Genomic DNA, 24790 nt, shown 5'->3' with positions numbered 1-24790 from the left:
TAAAGTTTTACAAAAAACTTTTCTGATAATACAATGATCGATGCGTTTTGACATTCAAATGAAATAATAAAATGTGAAAATACGTCATAAAAAGCATTGAATTTACCAATACAACCAAAAAAATTCAATACAGATTATTGCTGTAAAAAAATGTGACAATGCAAATAAATATTTTAACTTGTGTATGACTTCATTTTTCATGGCATTGGTACATTGAATAATTCATGTGACCAATCTCCGTATTTCAATATTTGATCTATACATTGATGCACTTTAATAATTTTATTTGTTAAGTGCTGTGTAATATTTTTTTGATACAACTTCTTAGTTTTGATACTTTAAATGCTTTTGAGAGTAAAAACAATTATTTGACATTTAATTATCTTTTTTTATCAGTATTTCTTTTTTTTTTCTTTTTTCTTTTTTTTTTTTTTTTACATGTACAAATAAATTAACTTTACGATTCTACCTCCAACTATGTATTCTGGTAAGGGCCATACTAATTATTTTAAACTATGCATCAGCTACCTACATATCACCACATTGTTATTAATTTTATCGAAAATTTTTTTAATGTACATGCATCCTCTAGTGCAAAAAAAAAATTTTTCCGCCCTCGGGTGGTTTTGGGAGGCTGGTACTTCCTCGGGCGAAAAAGCAGTTTTCCGGAACTCGTTCAAAAAGTCTCCTTTACAAACCTTGTTACGTCCCTCGCCTTCGGCTCGGGCCGCAAACCTCTCGGTTCGCAAACAGAGACTTTTCAAACTCGTAGGAAAACTACTATTATCTCTACGATTATAGATGTTGTTATAAATATATTATATAATTTGAAATTAACAGTAGTATTTTAAATTTATTTAATGTATTCAATATAATCCTTATAATGATATAATCAATCACTAAATTATCAATAGTTAATTAGAATTTATTGTTTATCCTATGAAGATAGTTTTTAATTATATTATTTCTTTTTTGGTACATCGGATGAACATTTTTTTACTATCATAACATCAGCAAATCGTTTTGGAATATTTTAATGTACGTATTTTTTTTTTTATTACCAGGAACTTAGCTTTTTACATTACAACGACCGTTAAGCATGTGTTTGATGAGCAATTTTTTAATTTTTTATAATAGTCAACAATTTTAACAGATATTCTTTAAATTATAGTATCGTCTTAAAATTTTTTTATTTCACATGTCCTATATTCCTAATTGAATTGAAGCAAGTTATTTGACAAATTTCCTAAAAACTCTGAGAGACAACAGACCGTTCATCCTGCGCATCAAGTTCCACGAAGACCAATTCAGTCACGATATTCGTATTTGATGAAATACCTTAAGTCACGAGTTTGTACCTATTATACAACGAATTCATTGGAAACTCCAAAAAATGACGGAATACTATTTACCCTGGGCTCCAGGCATCGGAAACCAATACTGTCACAATATTGATAATCAGCGATCCACAAAGCCCTTGATCAACGAGTTTGAAATCATTTTTTAGACTGTTAACCGAATTGTGAATTCAGTATTCTCAGTCAGTTAAAAAGGCAAGTATCAAATTCATATTATTTATACAAATTTCATACTTTAAATTCTTTTTTCATCAATTTAAGTCACGAAGTTCCCTGGGGCTCTAATTAGATGAGTTCATAAAACCGCATTCAAATATGTCTTACTGATAAAATTTTTCGATCTACAGTACTTCGTTTCTTCCATTATTTAGTTTAGTGATTAGCCATTTTTAATATAATTTTGTGGTAATCAATAACGTAAGTACCTATAAGTAACAAGCAGTGTTGGCTCAATAGTAAGCGGCTTTAATGAAAAAAAGAACATTATTGACAAAAGCAGCTCAAAATCTATTATGTTTTTAGAGTCAAATTGCACTAAAAAATAAAATTTTTAAATTACAGTTAACACTAAGAGGAGGCTAGCTACTTATTCGACATTTACAGAAAAAGAAATGTTTGTAAAGTTAAATATTCACTGTAGTTAAAAGGAATTCTCTATTACAGAAAATATACAAATTCTATCCATCGAAAAGTATGGCATTGAAAATAGAAAGGAGAACGATTTAAAGAAACAAAAACTAAGCAGGCCTCAGTACAAAATTGTTTTAGTCAGCATATAACAATGTCTCCAAAAGTAATTGAAGACTTCAACAAATGTTGCGTATCAGCATCCGAAGGTAGAGATATAAGAGGTAAGATAACTATATGATTTTAACTAAAAAAAACACAAAAACTGAAGAATACTATGAATTTTTTATTAAAAAAGTTTTGACTTTTTGCTAGATGCAATTTTATTGACAATTAGGTCGATCGATTTAAACGACATAAATTAATTTTAGTATAATGTTGAATTAAACATCTAGTAATTTTGAAAAAGTTTATAAGATTTCAGCAGATAGATAAGAGATTTCTTATAATAAAAACCAGCGAGCAGTTGGTGCTGGGGTACCTACGTAAGAAGTTATACTTCTATAAAATTACATAGCAAATAATATAATTATAAATATAAGTAAACCTCGTATAAAACAATATTATGTAAAAAGGTGGTGCAATTATCGTTGGAATGAGTATACCTACGTTAGTTGATTGTGGTTTCAATAAATATTTAAATATCTAATAGTAGAACAATAACAAATAATATTTTATGGCACAATACAATACAAACAATGTGGGGGCTGGCCAGTACAAGACTGTGCTCTTTTATCAAATCTTCTGATAGTTTCAAAACAACTTTTTAAGAAAATAAGAAATACCCTTTTTAAAAAGTAGATCATTTAACTGTACATTTTTTTACATGTTTTATTTAAAAAATTTTTAATTTAACATGTAACCTGTAACCTTATGGAAAAATCACTTAGATTTATAAGATTTATATAGAGCTCCCACTTTTTGTTTGTATGAAAGATTACTTTTAGATAAACTTGTTTCATTTTCTGATAAATCTATACATTTTTTATTTATTTATTTATTTATTTTTTTTTTTTTTCAATAAAACAAAAAAAAACTCAAGTATAAATAAAATCGTGTATGAAAGTTCATCCTAATGAGAAAAATAATTTTCAGCGTTCCAGCATATATTTGTGCTCCTCCCACCTCTCTGAATTTCGTTCTTAATCACAAAGGAAAAATGGTAAATGTAAAAAACGTAATAAAAATGAATTATTGTATTTATATAGTATGGAATTTTTTTTTTTTTTTATTTATGAAAATTCTGAAAAATGTAAAAAAATTGTATGAACAGTAATTTATTTATTTTAAAAGTAACAAATCAATGATAAATGAATGAATGTTCCAAATCTTTGAGAAAAACATGTACCAAAAAAGTATATTTTAATGAATAACTTATTTATTTATTGTAAAATGAAATCACATTAATGAATACACAGTAAATACAAAATTAACATTGAAAATAGTTCACATAGTAAATAGGTTAGGAACTGTAAAATAAAACAAAGTTACCCATTGTCCAGCCCGCTTATAGCAGAGTGGGTAAGGGGCTCGCTCAGTGTGCAAGAGGACAGGGGTTTTATTGTCTTCGGGAACTAGTTTTTTTTTCTTTTCATTTTTTCTTTTTTTTTTTTATATTGGTTAACAGAAAAAATTATAAAATTCAAAATGTGTAGTGTGGTGTGGTGTAATGGGATGATGTTATGTGACGTGGTGTCGTGCTATGACGTTGTGTGGTGTACTGGGGACCGGAAGTACGTCAAGAGGGGTGGGGCGAAGGGGGAGAATCAAGCAAAATTTACTTCTATTACACTTTTTCTCAAGGTCACCAATCTGAAATCGTTGATTTACTCCGTAGGGCAGAACGCGCCTATAGAAGTATAACTTCAAAAAAGTTAAAAACAAAAAATCGTGTTTACAAAAACCACCTTATTCAGAGAATAGTAAAAAAAGTTAAGTGTACAAACCATCATCCATTCCTTTACGTTTCCAAGAGTTTTTTTGTTAAAGAGCATATTTTTTAGTTTAGCTAATGGACCTTCAGCATCTACATCCCGGCACTTGAGAAATACGTCACAGTATCCTTGGAAGTTGTTGCAGGGTGAGCCTGGTCTTAAGCTGATTCCACCTTTACTCAGATTGACTAAATGAGCAAATTCACTGGTACTTTGACAAGTTGAAGCATCAGTTCCATTTTGGCAAGCAAGCTCGCATAATTTTCGTTTGTCAATAGTGCTTTTGGGTCCACCATTGCTTGTCAAGAAGCACTCAGTTAAATTCCACTCCAAGCAAATCGAACCAGTGCACTCTCCGTTTATACATAACTGTAATGTAGAAAACATTATTACTTGGTTTTTAGACACAAATAAATGCTTTAATTTAAAAAAAAATAAGCACATGTGAAAACAATTTTTCTTTTTTATGAATATTTACTACTTTTTTCTTTTAATAAAATGATTTTTATTTAGGGAAGATTGTTCTGTAAAGATAGATTTTCGAGATAGAAGACTTGTACAGATACAAGATTCAAAATTTTTTTTCTATCTTAAGTTAGTGTGACTGATACTTTGCAATGTATATTCCAGAAGTATTAGTATACTACAGTGAAATTAAGAAATATGTAATAAAGTCACCCCCAGCGCGCTATGCACACTATCCCTTATGTAAGACATACGCTATGTTAGCTTTTTTATACATGGTTTTAAAGTTTTTTTTAATTATAATACCTTTTATACTCAAATAACTGACATTACATTTTGATCTCATGAGGGTTAATTAAAATAAATAAAGTGACTTTTATTTTTACTTCGTTAATATCTTATTTAGAATTTTTTTTGTAGGTATTTTAGTAGCAGAATCTAAAAAAATTTGAACCTAATTAAGTTGCATTTTACTGCTCCCAATCTTTATTTCACTATGTCAAATATTCAACATCCATAGCTTGGAATTTTTATTATATTTATGTAGTTATCCTCCAATATCTCAACTCTTTTATTTGTCTTAAACACTGCGTCAATTCTTATCACGACAATATCTATTTTTGTACTTTTATTTACCAGTCAAGTTTTTCTGTATTTTTGCATGTTTTGATAAAAAAACCAAAGATTAAAGCGTATCTGTATTCTTTAAATAATGTCATTTTCCATATAATTTTTATTTGAACTACTCTGACTCTATTCATACAAAACTGTCAACATTTATAATAGACGTATGTAAGTATGGAAATGGGCAAATAACAGAGAGCACTTTATTTCTAATTAAACTTACAAGTTCATTTAGACAAAGTTATCTTTATTATCTTTAACAATCGTAAAGAAAACTGCAAACAAACTAAACACGATCTGATAAAAAACTAAGAAAAAGATCAATTTAAAGCACACCTGCGCTCTTAAATAGACTAGGAACAACTGGTACAGCTAGGCAGCTACACTAAGTTCACACAGACTCACATCATCATCTTAAACTATTCAAACATCCAAGCAAAAACAGAGCGCCGAATTCAAGTCTCACAATAAAAAGCTTTTTATTTAGGGTTACAACAATAAGAATTTTCATGTCTCTCTCCCTTTTCAAACACATATTTTTCCTTTCATATTTTTGTGTGCCTCATTAAATGTATTTGTTGTTTTCTTTTACTGTACATTACTGTCTCGATGTAAAAGTCTCAAAATTTTCATACTTTATACTATTTTTTTAAAAGCTTTAAACGTATATCTAGCAGATTTTTGTCTTTATACCAAAGTTATTTTCTCAAAACCATATTTTACATTAAAGAAGTTTTTGTTCCCAAAAATACAGATAGTAAGAAAGAACAAATAAAATATTAAAACCCACTCATTACATTTTCAAACGAATTTTGTTAAAATTTTAGAGCCATCAAGAGTACAGTTTCCGAGTAAATGAAAGTTAAAATTTTGTTATTTAACGTAGGTTCTTACAAATGGCAAAAAACATCTGTCAGTTCATGTTTTAAGCCTTTGGTTCACATAATAAGAAGTTTATAAAAAATGCAGAAAAATAAAGCTTCTCTAAATACGGATATATTGGTATCAAAAAGAGTCCATTTTACTATATAGCTCTAAAAATATTTACATAAACGTTAACTACACAAAATGCTGCCATGCTTGACTTGCATGGATGACAAGCAAGCCATACTTACTGCCAGCTCAACTTTTTGCGTGCAAGATAGTTTTTGACAAATTAACTTGCAGAAGCCATTGTGCTATTAATTATAATCTGAAATCTGGTATAACCTTTCTTGAGTCCTTACACTTTAATGTAATGGCATAATATAAACTGTGTTCGTTGTAAAATACGCACATAGTCTGTTAAGAACTCTTGAATAAACTGATTTTTAATCAGTTAAATTACTTACATACTTAAGCAAGTCCCATTTGTCATTGGTACAAAGTACTGAGTAGAGCGTAAGTAAAGTATGGGAAAAAAGGAGATTAAAAGGTTTCATACAAGATCGTCAACAGGACTCTTTAGTATGACTGTGCCAACGATATTATCCACAGACACCTGCCGTACAGGATAAAAATTGCGCACTTACTAGCTTAAAGCTACTGTTTAGAACAACTGCAAGCGTTTTTTAAGCAAATTGAAGTTGGTATCAAGAAGTCGTTTTGTCACTTATTTCTTTATTTAAAAGTTATGATGGTTCTAAAAACATTCTTATATTTGCTGTACAGACGAAATAACTAAATTTTAACTTAAATTGCTGTTGTAATTGTTTTTCATATCAACTTTTCACTTTTTTTTTTAATTGAATACCTGATTTATTTCTAGAAGTATTACTCCTCATTTATTATTCTATATGGCTTTTATTAAATAAATTGTACCCTCCACTTAGTGTTTCTTAATTTCTATTTTTGTAATGCTTATTATTTTTGTGTGACTTTATTTATATACTTTATTCCTGAGTATTCGTTTTAGCGTTATATTCATGAATTATTTTTCAATGTATGCAAATAAGTTTGACTTTCTACTTCCTAATAATTTTTATTTTTCTATGTTTAAAAACTGTTTTTTTGTAAATCTGTTGATGACAAAAAAAAATTTTTCTTAAATTTTTTAATAAAATATTTAAGTATATGAATGTTTGTTATTCAAACTCTATAGAAATAGTATGAAAAGCTTTTTTATTGTGGTAAAAGTAATTCTGCATTTTTTTTGCCAGCGCATATAAACAATAAATGAAAAAATTTTTTTTTTTAAACAGATTTATATAAGGCTATTTAACTTTTCTACAACGGTTCCATGATAAGATAAAAAAAATGACCTGTAATTTAAGCTTTTTCAAAAAATGATGTTGAATTGTAACAGTGGAGCAAAATTTTGTAAAACTTTAAGGAGGTTCAGGAGTAATAATAAAATGCAGAGATCACAATAATATAGTTTTCTTGATAGTGTAGAATACATAGAACTTGCATGAATTTTTTAAATATTTGATGTAGGTCATTTTTAAAAGAATTATACAAACAAAAATCATGTGATTCACAAAGGCTTTTGTGGAAAGTAACCTTTTTGTCTCACTTCAATGGACAAAACTTTTTAAAAAATGCAATGGTATTGAAAAAAACCTACCTACAAGTTTATTATTGTTTAATTATTCGGTTAGCAAAATTTAGAGGCATGTTATAGTGCATTTTAAACAATGCAAACGTTCAACGTAAGGAAAATATTGAGTTTGTGGGGTGCAAGAGGGGGTGCGCGGTAAAGGGGACCAAACTGCGAGGGCAGAGGGGACTCCCACTTCCTCGTCCCTTTGAATAATACTCCCAAACCTCCTTGATAACAGTTCAAAATTCAGTTTATTTAAAAGTATTGCTGTTGTTTTAGGTCTATCAAGGAAGCTTGCTCTATTCTTTTTACTTTTACCGTTATGCTTCTATTTAGATTAAATACTATTCGAGTGGTTTTCAAAATTCGAAAAAGTCCATACAGTAATATCATATTGAAAAAATTCACAATGGATGGACGTAGTAAGATTTTGTGGTTAAACGTAAAAAATTACTAGTCCATGTAAAAGTTAGTTTAGGTGACGGAAAAATAACATGAATAAGTAAAAGTGACAGCTAAAAGTTGGAAGCATACAGTGAGGGAGACTAAGAAGTGTTATCTACTACAAGGGTATGTTGGTAAAGCAGAATTAAAGCAAAATAAGAAGATGTTGAATGTGAGGGTGGATCGACCCAGGCAAGTGAAGAGCAAAAACAGTACAAGATCCTTTTTTTATAATGTAAAAGCTAATAATAAAGAAATTATGTACGTTGATCACACAACAAGAGAGGCAAACTAAAAGGAATAAAGAATAGAACAAAGGATGCATTAAAAAAAGCCTCAAAGAGACTTACAAAGAACTTAAAATCAAGTCAACTAGTCGGGAAGGAATTATTACTAAGAATAATAGGGAGCGGGATAGAAACAGCCATTAGCAATTAACATAAAACGAAGGCTCTACCAGAGTTAAAGAATGAGGGTCCTACGTACCTTATGTGCCAAAGACAACAACTAAATTGATATGGAAAAACAATATTAACTCAGATCTGACAGTACATAAGGCAGCAGTGTCAGACAATCAAGAGTCCGTAACATCGGGAAACAAAACGAAGGGTGCTAGCAGCAACCAGCAGAGAGAAATATCTGCGTTTATAACTCTAAAGGAAAGAGCTGCAAATTATTTTATTGCAATGCAGTAAGTAGACGGAATGACGATTATAACGTTCTTGGCTTACCATATAAAGGTGATCCGATAGTTATATTCAATCTCAAATGGATTCGCCCCGTCAATCAGTTTTTGATCTAATAATGTGAGAAGATAAATTTTTTAATAATCCCTGCTTTAAAAGACGTTGATATCAATCTTAAAAAAAAAAAAAATAATTAAAATAGAATAAAAAAAAAAAGAAAAGGGTTAGGGCACATGGGTAATGTTAATAACCGTTTAATTAGTAGGTTTCTTCCACATCATGGAGTTATCAAAAAGTTGAGCTTGGCTACAAAGCACAGAACCGACTGTAGCGGCATTTCGTAGTAGCAAACGCATTTTTCTTAATGATATTCTTTATGACGATCCTAATCTTCTTCCTTATTTGCTCAACCTAATACTAAGGTAGCGTTACTATTGATACGATTTTGTGGCGTATGTGAAGAAAATTTTTAGACAGTTGCTTGTACACGAGAGTGATCATAGTTATCAACTTATCATTTGACAATCTAATTCTTAAGCTTTTTTATAAAGCCTTTAACTCTCTACTGTTACTTATAGTTTAGCATGTTCTTCAAACCAATCTTGCCAAATAATAACCATATGGTACTGTATGGTTTGTCGTAATTATGAGAAATAGTAAAATTAAGCAGCAATATATCTTTTTCCAATAAAAAAGTTACTTTTAATGAATTTGATAAATTATCTAGATACTTTAAAGGATCTAATTGTTAAGGTAGAAAATTAAAAATTTTATTTTGGACTATCTATTATTTATTATCTATAATTTATATTTATCATAAAAGTGAAACTCTTTGCAGAGTTAATATGTGTTAACCGACTACGAAAACCACAGGAACAGTATAAGTTATAACCTAATACTATGACTAAAACATCATTAAATTATTTGCTGAAAAATAGTTTGTTCTGATACTAAAATTAAGATATTCACGTATAAGTCACACGAAATTCGAGATTAGACCAATTGGCTCCGTACATACACCGTGCTGCCCTAATTATACATCCCCAACTCATGTTAAATCTTATGGAAGCAAATAGTATCCATGGCAGCCACCGGCAACAACACCATACCCCTGTTTTCATGAAACTCCGTGTTAAACTGACAGCCAGCGCCAGCCCTTCCCTCTAACTTCATGCACGGAGCCAATAGGATATTTAACATTCAGAAAATTTGAATTTTTGTGCATATTTAAGATTTTCCGCCGAGTAAGTATCCTACCTTAATAGTGCCAAGTCCTGTCGATCTTTGTTTAATGGGTGTGGGTGCTTACATACATACACGACTTTGATTCGCCACATGTATTATATTATTCGTATCATTGATAATTTGTAGGATAATTTTACTATAAAAGAGACCTGAGAGAGAGACCTCCTCTGAGACATCATAGTTTTTTACTATTATCTGAAAATGTGCATGCCATGGTAAAGGCATTATACCAGTTGCCTACTTATATGATATTCTAGTAATTAGGTCATATAAAAAACACCACAGAATGACGAAGAACTAAGTGACGGAGTAGAGTCTCAAACCAGACTCTTCTAGATGAGAAGCAAACACTCTATCATCTTAGCCACTGAGAACTCCCAACGCTGCGTGCTATCTATGGTAAATTCAGAAAGTTCTTGTAGCCGACATCATACTTTAACAACTCTACCTTATTTTAAGAGCACGCCGATTCCAATCATACACAGAAAAATTTGGCTTGCAGCTCAATTTAACAATACGACCAAATTTCGTAAAGGCTGAGACGGAAAAAAATTTGGGAAATAAATTGAGCATTTTTAGATACACAGGTCTCGTTTCCATTGTTCTCACGAATGTCTAGCCTATATTTGTCGGTATAGCTGTGAAATAAGAATAAAGAGACTGAATTTAACTAAAATATAGAAGACATACCGGTATAAATAATTTTTAGATATTTCAAAAGACGAGTATGCAAATCTGAAGTAAATAGTAGCGCGGTTGCTGAGACTTTCTGTGCTTTCTTAAACTTACCTCATCGTGATCCCGTGCAACTTGATGTACATATTTTTATGAATGAGTCCTTGGACTCATGCATTTACGATCGCTTGTGCAGCTTAAGAGCACCAGCAAAATTCCTACACTTTAAGTTTGTTTTGAATACGCGGGGCGAATTTCTGAATAGACTATTTGAGGGAGAGCGATCCCACATATTTAAAACTGCGCCCAATTGGAGGCAAATAAAATCATGTATTTGACATCACAGGCTACAATCTCAACATTAAATAGTGACTCGGTCTTTCACGTAGATGTAATGCAAGCAGGTGTTTACATACAAATAATTATATGACTAATATTAAAAATAAAAAAAATTAAAAAATAGCTTCAATAACAAGAACGACAAAAATAATAATAATAGTAACAGTACAGGTAATAATAATAGCAACTTGTGAGACATTAAAACCGAATCTATTGTTGATGATGGTAGCAAAATTTGACTAAACGGTGGCGATTATCTTACGTAACGTACATATACGACATTTTTGACTCAGTTGGCATTGAGCATATAACATATGCTAATGACCTCATGATTTATACCCATATACCTATTAAAAGGCTCAGGGAGGGGGTCTTTATCTAATAAGTTAAGAGTCTTTGTGTTGTCTCAGACTGAGAGCTCACCTGGTAGCTAAATATTAATGCGTCACTAATAATGTTAATAGAGCACTCTACGACCTGCGCTTTTTATGGCAATACGCTACCGATTCTCTGTGGACTTAGCTCACCTTGGCGCTACCCACTTCAGAATTATCGTATAGTCGTATATTTTAATGCCTTGTTTGAGTAGAAAAAGAATTACAACTTTTTCAGGCTGAGTTAATACGACATACCGAGTTGATGTGACGAATCGTGAAAATAAACAAGCGATTCTTCTTGAAGCATGTTCTGGAAGTTTGTTGAACTCGAATCGTATGTTGTTATATGCTGATATGTGACACCTCTATTGAAAAAATCCATGTCGGAAAACCACATGTGGTTTTATACTTTGAATAACTACATGGTTTTCAAAAACCATGTGGTTTCAGAAAGAGATATGGTTTTTTGAAAATACAATGCTTATTCAATAAGTATAATATTTTAAGGTTTGTACAATAAAAAATGTGCTTAAGTTAAATTTTCAAGTATAGTTTTCTTAAAACAAGTAATGGTGAAATATAGTGTACAAGTTTATAATCATACAAGTTAGCCACTTACACCTTTTTAATTTTTTAAAAGATATAGTGCAATATTTGCTGCATATAAGTATATTATTTTCTGTTACAACATGAAAAGAAGAAAATGATTTTTGTTTATTAATTTTATTTTTTTTTTTACAAATACAACATAATTGTGATAGATACAGGTATTGTGTAGGACACACATATTTATCAAAATATATGAAATTTTTTTTATTTCTTTCATTAAATGATTTTTGGTAATATTCATAATAAATTGTTCAACGCTTCTTAATTTACCATGTAAGCTTACAGCGTTATTACTTTTTGTCATTTTTTTACATTTTTGTACAGTGTTTGGATTTAAATACTCCATTACAAGTCATCATTTTTAATAAGTTATAAGTAGTTAATGCTTGAATATGTACATAGTTTAATTAAAATGAAAACTTGTTTTATATTTTACTTTTTATGATTCAAATGAAAAAAAGTTTAGAAAAACAAAAAAATGTTAATATTCGGAAGTTATACATAGTACCATTTTTTCGATGAAATAACATTATAAAATAATTTTTGAATACTTGTTGACGTATTATATAAGCTTACAACTTAATATAAATTTTTTTTGTCTAATTTGTTTGATTTTGTACTAAAGATTTGAAATTTTCAAACATAGCTTAGATCTAAGTATTTTATTTAAAAAAAAAACCACATTTTAAATACTGATAGTATCAGTAATCTAAGCTAAAACATGCATAAAGTTAGATCACAATGATTATTTGATTTTTTTTTCGATTTTTTTAAATGCAGAATAAATTAATGTTTAAATTAATACGCAGTGCTTATTTTTTCCATTAAACAATTTACCGCAAAATTGTTAATGGATAATCTTTAATACTTCTCCAGATAACATGTAAGCTTATAGATTATAATACTTTGTTTGTCTTACAATTCTATTCAGCACAACAATAAATTATCTACTATTTATTTTTGTGAAATTTACGGAAGTTACGCTACAAACTTTATTTTTGTACTTGATCTTGCAGAGTGAAAAAAAAAAATAATTTTAAAAACCAAAAGATATGTATTAATGAGATATTTTGTTGATAATTTTTGGTAAAGTTTACCACTCAATACCCGATTGCTCTTCACTCCTAGAGTTTGATGAGCTGCCACACTCACTGGTGCTGCTATTTTCTTTGTCTGTAAAATATAAAAATTGTTTTACTTTACTACTATAATGTTAAGAAGGCTGTTTCTGATCAATTCTCAGATGATTTACCATTTTTTCGGAGAAAGTTGATATAATCACCTAAGTCCTTTTTCCAACTTGCCTTTAGTAACTTTCTCTTTGTTTTTATCTCATTTTTGTTTAAGAAAGAATAATACAGTTCTGTAAAATACATAAAAGAAGTTATCAGTTTCAAAACATTTCAAGAGATATAAATGCTTCTTGAACATCGCTATGAAGTTCGGTTTCGATCAAACAATTAATACAAAACACGTGTTTTAAAGTACTTTCAATTAACCTTTGAAATATGCAGTGATTACGGAATTATACTTGGTACTAGACCATTGAAAATAATAATAGAACATTTAAAAAAAAAAAAAAAAAATATAGTGGATCCCACTTATTTACTACACGTTCTAAATTTATAACTATCAATTTTCTGTATTCGATGGCAATATGAAACTATTTTAATATATGGTATCTATTTACATTGACATTTGCAAGAGCCGTAAATAGAGAACATACAGTTTCAACTCCGTATGTTCAGAAAGTTAAGTCCTAGTAGTCGTACATGAATTTAAGAGCTAGTTTTAAGAGTATCTCTGACTAGTTAAGTATCCCAGTGACTGTTGGCTTTAGAAGCAAAGAAAGTATTACGGTACACTACGCTCCATGTAAACAGCTAAAATACGATACCGGTTCATGTATTTTTATGTTTGGCGATGGCTACTCAGCGGCAACATGCTCGGGCTGAACGTTTTGCTCTTTTATACTCTAGAGTCTCCGATTACTGGAAAAATAATTTTCTTACTTTATTTTTTCATTACATTTTTATTGAAAATAAAGTCATACTAAACAAGAAAAGTTACTTGCCTCGTTAAATTTAGCAATTTTGTGCGCAATTATGCAGACTCTATTTCTATGAAATTTTTTTCTAGCACGGAATCGTATAAAATCACATACATAACATATCTCGCAAAATTAATAATTTTGTGTTTGAAAATTGATTTGCTGTAAGTACCAAAAGTCGAGGTAATGAACTAGACCAGGGTATCCTCAAAACTGGCTTCAAATTTGTATGAAACCTGCCCATCTATATATGAGAGGCTATATTTTATAATCTCTGCTGCACAGTACATGAAAAAAGTTAAAGTAATTGGTTAGTAAATTATCAATACATACTTCTAATAACGTATTTTTTTCTAGGAGTAAAAGGTTTCTTTTTTCCTTGATCTTTTGTTTTTGACACGTTGAAAGCCTTTTGCATTAAAGAACATTGCTACCATATATACTTTTTGCTAGATATTTTAAAAACTGTTGTGAATTTGTTAAATCCCTAATATCTTCCCAAGTAGCATAGCTTATATGTATTCCAGACATCAGGTGCATGAATTTCACCTTAAAGGTACATGAAAAATAGATGTGATATATCACTGATAATGTCCAATAATACATACGTAAACCTACGATACTTACTTTTTTACCATCCACTACTTTTGTCCATCGTGTCATCTTTTTATGCTCCGTATAATCTTGATAATTGTCTGATTTATAGTCATTGTCACTATTTTTTTTTCTACTTTCTTGGACTTTCTTTTGATGGAATTTTTTTTTCCTTTTATTTTCTTTCTCATTTGTTTATTTATTTTTTCATTTTGTCTCCTTTTATTAACGTTGCTCAATGCCGTTACAACTTTGGATGTATAACCATAAGCTTGTATCAATTATTAAAAAGTTTTAATTATAAGTGTGAGATACTTAATAAGAGACTAATAATAAAAAGTTAAAACTTACGAGTTATGATTTCATCCGACTCCTTGTTTTCATTACTTTTCTCAGTAAATAGATCGTTAATTGGTGAAATTTTTAACAACTCCCTGTCAAGATCCCTTTGGCGCTGCTCTTCTAGCTGCTCATCTGTGAGTGTTTTTTTGGGAGTACTCGATATTCTAAACAACTGTTTTTTTACTCCAGTATTTCCAATTTTACTCAAAATGAACTTCCAAAATTTTACATATGATCTCAAGTTCTTGGATACGCTTTTGTTGGGTTACTATAGTATTAGCTTGCTCCTGAATGGTAAAGTCTTGGTTTTTCGTCAGTACTTGTAATTCTTCAAGTTTTTTTTGGTGACTAATTAATGAATTATTACTCAGTGTCAGTATCAAGTGGTCTGGATGTAATGGCTTTAAGTTTAATTGGAAATCATGATGCCACTCTTTCAAATTATTTGTTCCAGTTGAACAATTATTCAGAGGATCACTTTTTTTAGGACTAGTTTCTTGAAGATCCGTATCTTCTTTTTTTTTGCTTTCTTTACTATACTGTATAAAAAAATTAATTTTGTTGACCTATAAAACCTTTAATCTTTCAAACAAAACATTTTTCTTTCTTAGTTGTTAATGAAAAAATGTATTATAACATCTACGTACCGACTCAAAAGAATTATTTGAGCTGTTACCACTTATATCATTTTCAAGATATTTATCAACGACCGTTTGTGAAAGAGAAACAGTACGAGCCCTTTTTTTCTTTAAATTATTTACCTCCTCGTCTCCACCTAATTAAAAAGAACAAACAATCGAATGAGATATTCAACTGCAACTACATCAATGTTAGTATTAGTTGCTTTTCTATGATTATTGCTGGATAATCATGACTATAAAAACTCTAGGCATGAATTAGTTATAGAGGATCTTTTATGCGCAATGATTAGTTTTATATTTAACGATGAGACTTAGAATTTGTAAGGCATGTCATTTGAAAAACCATTTTTCAAGCGATGAAAGTTATACATTTTAGCAACAGTATGAAAGAACAAGCGGTAAACTATAAATAATTAATATTCAAACATCGTTATCTACATAATTCACTACTGTTGTGTATATGCATGTGTCTACGATTCATGATGTTATGAAACAATATTCTACATTTATGGTACTTACAAGCATAGTATATAATTAGAACAGGAACGATAATCTTCTCTGAATTTTCGGCATCCCAAATCAATGAGTACAATTTATCATGGATTATGCTGGTTTTTTTATTTCGAGATTTGTTAATTTAAGTATTCGCGAACGTTTGACTATAATTATTTTTTCTCCACTATTATTAATTTTATCAAATTTTCCTTGAATTTTGACACGAACATGCGTAACAACATCCATGGTTACAGCTTTGACCAAAGGAGATGTTAAGTTTTAAAAAAATGGACTAATTTGTGTGCTTTTTTTGTTTTATATATTTCAGCACATTATGTACCACGCAATAATGAGGGCACATAAGTACTTATAATACTTTCACTAACATACATTAAGGTTTTTCCCTACGTAAACGCATTTTATAATCTTACGCAATAATCTATGAGGCTCTTTTACAGTCAAGCTTGAATCAGATGGCGCCAGGGTACGTTGCGGCTGTCATGGCCGTTTCACTCACACAACATTACTTTTCAGTATTGTATGTATACAGGAAATTAAAGTGTAGTGGTACAGCGCAATATTTGAAATTTTGAAATGAATAAGGAAGACATGAAAGAATATTATGGGAGCTTAAAAGTTTCAGAATTGAAAAAGTTTTTAAAAGGGACAGGAGTCAGAGTTTTTTTAAAAGGAGCAAGAGTCAGTGGAAGAAAAGCAGAACTCGTGGACATGTAAGTGTACATTTTAGGTTATATTTACTAGGCTATTTATGTATTTGTTTACTAATGATTGGTCTCCCAATTGCTTCGAGCCACTTTTTTTTTATCACACTATCAGAAGGAAATTTAAATTTCACTTTCTTATCGCAGGATATTACACTGCACTTCATTTTTCCTACTATCTTTAAACGTAAATGCAAACAAAAATTGTCTGCAAAACAACAGCAATCATTTACAAAGGTTATGTCTTCTGCTTTGCTCATCACACAGATAGGCTGACGGACACAATACACAACTGTAAATTTGACGGTGTGTAAGTGCGACGGCTATGACAGCCGCGACGTGCCCTGGCGCCATCTGATTCAAGCTTGACTGTAAAAGAGCCTCATAGCCTTTTGATTTTCACTATATCTATCCCAATGACTCGTTATTGTTCGACGATAGTGTAACATACCACGCGTTTACATTTTAGTTAGTTAAACACAATGCCTCGTATATCACATGCTGAAAAAGTGTACAGTATGTACATATGATGGATAAGTATAAAGGTCTTGTCACTGTCAAATCACATCAAAATAGCATTTAAACCATAGACATATACATAATAGATAGCTTATTCCAAAAAAGGCAGTGACTGAGTAAAGCCAGCTAAGCTCAAGTAGAAAAAGGAAGAAATTAGGAGCCGCTAGACGTTGCTCAGACATCTAAAAACTGTAATAGTAATCAAAATATATAGTTATACTACAGGTTAATCCGTATTAACCCTGTCAAGCATCGAGTATGCTACCATAAGCCAAACGTAAATCCGTCAGTGGATGTAAGGAACGGACTCTGAGTGACTGATTATCGTTCCTGCATTCCGCAGATCGTCACCCAAAAGTCTTAAAACAACGGTGCTATGGGCTATGGGCTATGGGTATGGGTACGTTTTTTTTGGGGTCGGTCGGTCGGTCGGTTGGTCGGTCCGATTCCTCTAACATGTATATCCAGATACAGTGAATATGGGTATACTTTTTTGAGAAATTTAATTGGACCAACCGACCGACCGACCTAAAAAAAAATGTACCCTATATCTCCGTGTTGCGACCTTTACACGGAGATTTATAAAAAAGCGCGATTATCACGCATCAACGGGTAACATCGTTTCATAAACAGTAAAAAGCATACTACATTAAAGATTTATTTTGCACTGGTGATTCATTACTAATAAATATTATTTCAGTGAGTCAAGTTATTACTTGAGTTAGCTGGTTTGTGTACTTTTTGTAATTGCAACTTTGCGCATAATACATCAGTTATTTTAAAAAATATAAAACGGTATGGGGGATGTCTTGATGATAATTCACAGAAAATACGACGATTCACTACTTATAGTCAGGGACAACAAGGGTTCCATCTCAAATAAAATCTTACTACGCAATTGAAAATTTTAGACAGAGACAATGAACGGAGAGTGAGTAATCAAAAACTAAAATGAATATCGTTTTATTGTGATTGTTCTTATTGAAGTAAAAAAATAATACTATTTTTATTGACTGTGATTAAAACACTTTATTACAGTCAAATTTTATTTCTTTTTATATTCGTACATAGATTAAATATATTGCATTTTTCAGGAAATGCTTAATAAAACTTTTAGTAGTGATTCTATTTCTTCGTCTGATTCCGAGACAAATAACAAAAGCTATCATGTTACTGGCAGTGACAGCTGTTTATCTGCAGCATTACCTACTGATTCTAGCAGTCATAATATTAGTATACTTGACACAGTTGATGTTATAAATGAAGGTTGTTTTCAAAATATAATTAACTCGGGAACGATTCTAGAGATAAACAGTGATCAGGTGTGTGCATGATATTTAGTATCATTAGGTATCAATAATATATCAAAAAACTCCTGTATAACAATGACTATATATTTATTTTACTCAGGATACTAGTAACTCTTCTAGTGGGACTGATTTATTTTACACAATGTGTCAGAATTCTGGTCCTGGTCCTATTGTCAATTCAATTCAAGTGAGCTACATTGAGCCCGATTATTGTACTGATATATTAATCTTTGCCTGTTATATAATAATAATTGGTGTTGTTTGCAGAATCAATGGTTTTTTGATCTTTGTGAAAACAGTATGGAAGATTTATCGTTAACTGACGAGGAAGATGGCGACGAAGATAATTGTATTGTGATTGAACATAATCACACTGTTGGGACTAACTATGGCAGCAGTGAAATGGAGGAGTTAAATGATTTTCGTAAAGACATCAATAATGATATTAACAACAAATCTGATGAAATTCCTTTTAAACGTCTAAAAGATATATTAGATAGCACTGAAAGCAATGAAACCTTAGATGTACGTGTGCCACTAAGTAAATCAGAGATAATCTTAGTAGTTATCAAGTTTGCATTAGTGTATAACTTGTGTCAATCTAGAGTGGCAGATTTATGTAAAATGATAAATTGTATTTTAGGGTGTAATGTTCTACCAGATACACGATATCTTATTAATCAGATATTTAATTTTAACTCCAACATAGAATTTCATGCAGTGTGTTCAAATAAATCTTGCAAAAAATATGTCAAGAAATTTGATCATGATGAACATGAGATTACTTGCTCGTGTGGGCAAAAAATTTTGTTGAAAAATTCTATGTATTATGATTTCTTTGCACTTTTACAAGTAGATAGTGAAATATCGTCCTTGATGAGCGAAAACGAAGAGTATTATTATGAATTAAAAAATGATGAAAAACTTGGCCATGGAAATAGGATTGGAGATCTGATAGATGGAGCTTTGTACAAGCAACTTATCGAATCATTATCTGCAAAAGATAAAGAAAATTTTATTACGGTAACTTTTAACACAGATGGCGCTCCACTCTTTCAAAATTCAAAATTTTCTACATGGCCTATTCAGCTGATTATCAACGAGTTACCCATTAAAGTGAGGTCAAACAATCCATTGGTATGTGGATTATGGTTCAGTAAAACAAAGCCTGATATAAACATTTTTTTAAAGCCATTTGTGGATTACATGAATAAATTATGAAGTAACGGCATAGTTTGCAAATTAAAAGGCCCAGAAAAATGCATTAAGGTTCATACCGTTTGTTTGACCCCCGTCCGGACCACTGTCTTGGCCGGTATTTGAATTGCCCGGTCTCACCAACCAATCGCCCGTCCTGCATTTGGAGAGGTCTCTAGCGGGAGCAGGGTGTGTGGCACCCTCCGGGCGGTGGGCGCGTCTGGAGTCAGTCGTCTTTGACGAGTCAACACGGCATCACCGGTTTTTTCTCTTCTACGTCTTGTCACGTCTACACAGTGTTCTTTCACTTGATACTCTACTTGTACCGAGTTGAATAATTCGACTTTTGAAAAGACACAAGGGCGAGTGAAGTTGATTCATCCACCCAACACCGTTTGCTCATGTGCTGACTCTGTGGCTAGGGCGCCAATGCAAGGAATGGTACAATATAATGGATACAATGGGTGTGGGTGGTGCATGCATCCTGGATTTTATGTATCAACTGGAAAAGGTGGTAGCATAAAGTATGTCCTCATGAACGATATACCAGCTGAAAGGACAGAGATCGAGACAGTTAACTTTATGAGAGAGAGTCTAATTAGAGGAGAAGCTTGTAACGGTATAAAAAATCCTTCGTGCTTAATAAGCTTGGAAAAATTTAATATTATAGAAGGGTTTGTAACCGATATTATGCACAGCATTTGTCTCGATGTAGCTGAACAGTTTTCGGGATATTGGTGTTTAATCAAAAATAAACCATATAGTTTTTTCACCAATGACGTAGAGAAAATTAATACTGTTTTGTCAAAAATAAAGGTGCCTTCAAAAATTGCAAGGTTGTCACGTGATTTTACGGATAGAAAATGGTGGAAAGCTCGTGAGTACGAAAACTGGATCCTATACTGTAGCGTACCAATTCTTTCTATGTTTCCTCACATGGCACTGTATTTTGAACACTGGCTTTTATTAGTAGAAGCTTTTTACATACTTTATCAAGATAATATTGATAAAGAGCAATTAGTTCATGCAGATATTCTTCTAAAGAAGTTTGTAGCTTTAACAGAGCTACATTACGGTGAGCATGCAATGACATATAATATACACCAGTTAATACATGTAGGTGGCAGCGTCTTGAATTGGGGACCTTCGTGGTCTCGTTCTGGTTATGTCTTTGAAACTGGTATAGTTTGATTGGCTAGAACGGTTCAAGCTGCCAAAGGTGTTATTTATCAACTATGTAGAACATTACGTATGAAACAATGTGTGAATATTTTAAGTAATCATATTTCTTTACAAAAGGACACATCAGTCGAAAACTTTATTTCATACCTTGACAAAAAAAGTGCAAAAAAAACTTTAAAAATTTCGGGTATTCGTTATTTTGGAATGTATAAAAAACCATACATGAGATGGGTTACGCATTTAGAGCTATCAAACAGAAGTCAAATGCATAGGAAAATTGTTAAAGATTTCTGTTGTTACACTTCATCTAAAACAACAAGAATTAGATCTGATAACTCTCATGCCTTAACAAAAGATAAAAGATTTATACGTATACTTGAATTCATCACCGATGAAGAAACGAAGAGAGAGTATACATTATGTAATTTGATATCAACTGAAGATATTACTGAGTTTTCAATGCATTCAAAAAAAATTTTTAGTGTTTCACTTGAAATTAGTGTTATTAAAACTACAGACATTAATAGAATATGTGTATACCTAGATGTTAATAACCAAAAAAAAACATTTTTCCTGTACCAAACTTATGTGCTTACCGAATAAAAAAATTATTTGACTAATAAAATATATAATTATTTGTAGATGTTTGTCATAATATGTATATATATATATAATTATATAAGCATATTTTGTTGTTCACAGTTAGATAATTAGTCCTGTTTTGCATCTAACTATTTAAAAAATTTCTCATTAAATTATTTACAATACACACGTTATCAACATTAAGTTCGCCTTTTTTATTATGAAGTATGCTAATTAGACAGTCCTTAAGGCACTCTAGAAAATAGTAAACGAACGAAATATTTCATAAGCCACATGGATTGTCCGAAACTATACGGTTTTTTAAAACCACATGGTTTTTAAAAACTGTGTGGTTATTCAAAATATAAAACCATGTCAAAATGGAGTGGTAAAACCACATTATTTTATGTGATTTTTTATGTGGTTTTTCATGTGGTTTTCCGACATGGTTTTTTTTAATACAGACAATTGATCTTGATGTACAAATGAAAGTAAACAAGTATTAATTATTGTTCACATTTATTTGTGTGTGATTTACAGAAAACATACATAATTTACATTCTCATTACTATCAACATTTCGCAATAAAGTTTTTTTTCATGATGTTACATTATTATCATCATAAAACTAATTCTTAGCAAGGAGCGGCGTTGGCTCAGTGGTAAGCTTGCTTGTTACTGATACAATGCAGTTCTAGGGGTCGTGGGTTCAATTCCCGGTGAATGCAGATTTTTTCAAAAACTGTTTTCATTGGGAAAAGTTCCTATGTAACCCCGGCTGTTTCGGGGCGAGTTTTTCATTGGAATTTTCCTTCAGAGTAATTCCAGGGTTTTTTCCAGGAATTTAATTTTATATCTATTAAAAATTGTGTTGTTACAGCATCAATAAGGTATTTCAATATTTTGTTGAATAGTATCTCGATATTTGACTGAACGTATTTAACCTAATAGAGATTTTAATGAATACATTTAAGAGATATTGAACCAAAAAATCTTTTTATCGAAAACGATTTTACTAAATCCGTTTTACAAACAAATTACTTAAATTAACAACAAGCAGTTAAGGCAAGTCAAGCAATGCCAGCATGTACACTTAAAAGAGTGTTAGTCAAGAGGTGTCAATAACGATCACAGTTTTGTCAAGAGTTATTCGTTTTTCGAAGCATAACAAAGCTATACACTCCTATTTTTCAAATTATAATTAACGCGAAGAGGAAAAGCTAACGACTCATTAAAAAAAAAACGCTGACGAATACTCCGAGTATCTTTTTTTTGTACAGTGCGTACAAAATCAGCAAATGTTCCTACAAACAATAATATACCCACGTGGAAATATTTATGTACAATCGTATATTTCTCAATTTCGTAAGTAATATAACTGTTACAAACATGCTCTAGCAATAAAGTTAAAAGAAAGTTTAAACGCATCAGTGATAGTAACACTTGACAGAAAATCTAACCTTTTTGGCTGCTTTTGACCGTTTGCTAAAATGCTTTTAAAAAAAACCCTAACAAAAAAAATAATTTTTAATAGAAGACTACAAAGCATTAACTAAAAAAGTTTTTTGTTTTCGCAACCCCAAAAAATTTAGAGCTGATGAAAAATTAGGATGGGCTTTTTTACAAAACTTTTTTTTTTTAACTGTTATCAGTGAAGAATATTGTTTTGCAAAAACTAACCAGATCTCTGCAATAATTTTCACACAAGTATTTACCGTACTTAAAATAATTGAAAGAAAACGAAAAAAAAATAAAAAAATACTCCTAATTCCATAGGTATAATCGCTTTTATCATTCAAAGAGTAATTAACATACTATACTATTCTCAACGCTATTCAATCTGCAGCCGATTAATATGATATTGTAAAGTGCTGAACACAGAGAATTGTGTGTGAGTTCAAACAATCAATTGTAAATGCTTTTGACGTAAGTTTTCTCAATTCCTTACTTTTATATTACTTATTCACTTGAGCCACTCACTTTACCAAACATTTAAGGCACGAAGCTGCAAGTACGCTGGCGAGATAGAAGGATTTAAGCTATTTGTATATATATTTAGCTAGCTCTAGCTTTCATACCAGGGGAAAATGTTCCTTGCATTTTTCATTTATTTTAAGATAAAATTAACGATGGCCTTCAGTCAGTACTCAAATGTTTCGAAGATGGAACGTTAAGGAGCGATCCACTTTAGATACGAGACGAGCTGCACCACCTTATTATCCACCTGCTTTGTTAAACCAGCATGAAGCAGCGATTGCATGTTCCAATGAAACTATTAATATAAGTGAGGGTAGACGCAAGTGATTTATAGTCAATGTGAGAAAACATGAAGCAAATCCTTATTTCTTGATAGAAGAAGTACAAAAAATGATGAACTATGCCGATATCATGGTCAACAAGTTCAGCTTGGGCCATAAAGCTGAAGTAACAGAGTTGACATTTTTAATATTAATTGCACTTAATATAAATTTTCTAACCAGAATATCAATATTTTCATTACATTAGTTCTTTTGTATTTATGTAAAAATATACAGCATGTAGTAATAAATAACCGATTATTCTAATTCTTTTTTTGTACTTATAAGTACTTTGAATAAAATTAATTTTGGTAAACTAAATTTGATAAAATGAATTTCAATAAAGCGGTTATAAAGTAGAATCAATTTGAGTAAAATGTCCATTCGGTAATGTCCACCAGGAATCGTATCGAAGTATAGAATATCCAAGGTTTCTGCGTTGTTTTATTTGTGATTTGTTATCTTTATGTCAGTCCTTATGTAAGAAACTAAGTAACAGTTGAATCTAGCAGCAGTTATGAAATTAGAATATATATTTTTAAAAAATATTTTTTTCATAGAAGTAATTATATTATTAATAAATCTAGTAAAATATAAAAATAAAATTATTTGACGTTGTAATATTTGATTTAAAGGATTCACATTTAGCAAGTGGAATGGAGGAATTTCACATAACAGAGACATTTAGAATTCAAATTCTCATTCAGGCTTGGTAACAACCTTGATTGTTTTACAAACCAATCGAGTAAAAATAAAATCGACAAATTTGAATAAATTTTACTAATATTATGCACTGTAAGCCATTGTACCTTAAATCAATCAAGGACGGGGGGTGAGGGCGGCCAAAAAAATGAAGAGAATTTGACCTTACTTTGAGGAAGGGCACGTAAAATATGAGAGGGGTTAGCGAGAAACAACAGATAAATAGAATTCTGTCTTTTTTAAGGGAAGGTGAG

At 30.8% G+C, this 24790-nt stretch overlaps 1 protein-coding gene and 1 pseudogene across 9 annotated transcripts in view; one reads left to right on the top strand and one right to left on the bottom strand.

Moving 5' to 3' along the window:
* kuz (zinc-dependent metalloprotease kuz) overlaps positions 1-24790 on the bottom strand; it is a 539267-nt gene that overhangs the window by 193446 nt on the left and 321031 nt on the right. For all 9 annotated transcript variants that reach the window (XM_089597595.1, XM_089597587.1, XM_089597563.1 and 6 more), the window contains one exon: positions 3932-4288. In XM_089597595.1, the coding sequence (XP_089453721.1) occupies positions 3932-4288 (357 nt within the window). The remainder of the gene's footprint in view (positions 1-3931; positions 4289-24790) is intronic.
* Positions 18720-20965, top strand: LOC149375766 (uncharacterized; annotated as a pseudogene).

Source organism: Copidosoma floridanum, unplaced genomic scaffold, assembly GCF_036245765.1.
Source record: "Copidosoma floridanum isolate Cflo_tuat_1 unplaced genomic scaffold, Cflo_Japanese_pri ptg000004l, whole genome shotgun sequence".
Classification (NCBI taxonomy): domain Eukaryota; kingdom Metazoa; phylum Arthropoda; class Insecta; order Hymenoptera; family Encyrtidae; genus Copidosoma; species Copidosoma floridanum.
The sequence above is the reverse complement of the archived record's forward strand: the minus strand, read 5'-3'. Positions and strand labels throughout refer to the sequence as shown.